The sequence below is a fragment of the Octopus bimaculoides genome, chromosome 6 (genome assembly GCF_001194135.2).
Source record: "Octopus bimaculoides isolate UCB-OBI-ISO-001 chromosome 6, ASM119413v2, whole genome shotgun sequence".
Lineage (NCBI taxonomy): Eukaryota > Metazoa > Mollusca > Cephalopoda > Octopoda > Octopodidae > Octopus > Octopus bimaculoides.
In genome coordinates, this window is record NC_068986.1 from 13,330,767 (window position 1) to 13,331,890 (window position 1,124).

General features: G+C 39.9%; 1 protein-coding gene across 1 annotated transcript in view; it reads right to left on the reverse strand.

The window, feature by feature from the left end:
* The window catches only part of LOC106882360 (clathrin heavy chain), a 138,969-nt gene that overhangs the window by 62,537 nt on the left and 75,308 nt on the right, over positions 1 to 1,124 (reverse strand). The window contains exon 2 of the mRNA XM_052968621.1: positions 448 to 558. Within this exon, the coding sequence (XP_052824581.1) occupies positions 448 to 558 (111 nt within the window). The remainder of the gene's footprint in view (positions 1 to 447; positions 559 to 1,124) is intronic.

Consider the following 1,124-nt stretch of genomic DNA (forward strand, 5'->3'; position numbering starts at 1 on the left):
TTAACGACGGGCTTCTTTCAGTTTCCGTCTACCAAATCCACACACAAGGCTTTGGTCGGCCCAAGGCTATAGTAGAAGACACTTGCCCAAGGTGCCACAGAGTGAGACTGAAACCGGAACCATGTAGTTGGTAAGCAAGCTACTTACCACACAGCCACTCCTACTCCTATTGTGAAGTATACTCAAGAACATACTTTATAAGAAAATTTAACTTTATATACATATTCATACACACATACACGCACACTATGCAGTGGGATTGAACCCAGAACCATTTGGTTGCAAAGTAAGCTCTTTGACCACACAGCCATGCCTGCACCATCATGAATACAATTTTGTAAAATGAAGCCATTTTCTGCAGCATAGCACATCACTTGCAGTGTCAATGGTTGTCTCAAGCTGCACACACACACACACACACACTCACATTGTATGTATTTCACTTACATTGGACATTTTTCTGTCTCGGCTATCATGTCGTACTGCAATCCACTGATCAGAAATCATGGTAACACGTGACCAGGTCACTTGGTCGGCTGGTATTCCAAAGTTTCTAAGCTGAAAAAGAAAGAAAAAAAAAAACAAATAAAATATATTTTTTAAAAAAAATTTAAAAAAAAGCAAAAAAAAGTATCTGAAAGTAATTAAGTACTTAAAGAGATTATTGAGGATGTTATATCAGTAAGTTAGATAATGTTCAGAATCCATGCAATTACACTGGAGTGATAAAAGTAACAAGTTATGAACCAGTGTGATAGCTTCAGTGTTGACACTTAACTGGTCAGAAATAGCAACCAAATCTCCCTCAAATATCAACCTTCCATCTTAAGAAAACACTTTGGATTCCTATGGTCTGGCACAAAACCATGCCCTCTTTATACTACTTCCTCCATCCCAGTTGAGAGGGTTTTGTCATGCAAGGTACAGGGTGATCCTGTTGGTGTTGGTGCCATGTAAAAAGCACTAGGGCTGGTGCTACATGAAAAGCAGTGATGAATGGGCCACATGAATAGCACAGGTGATGGTGTCACATAAAGAGCACTGATGAATTGGCCACATGGAAAGCACTGGTGATGGTGCCATGTAAAAAGAATTGGTGATGGTGCCACATGAAAAGCACTGGT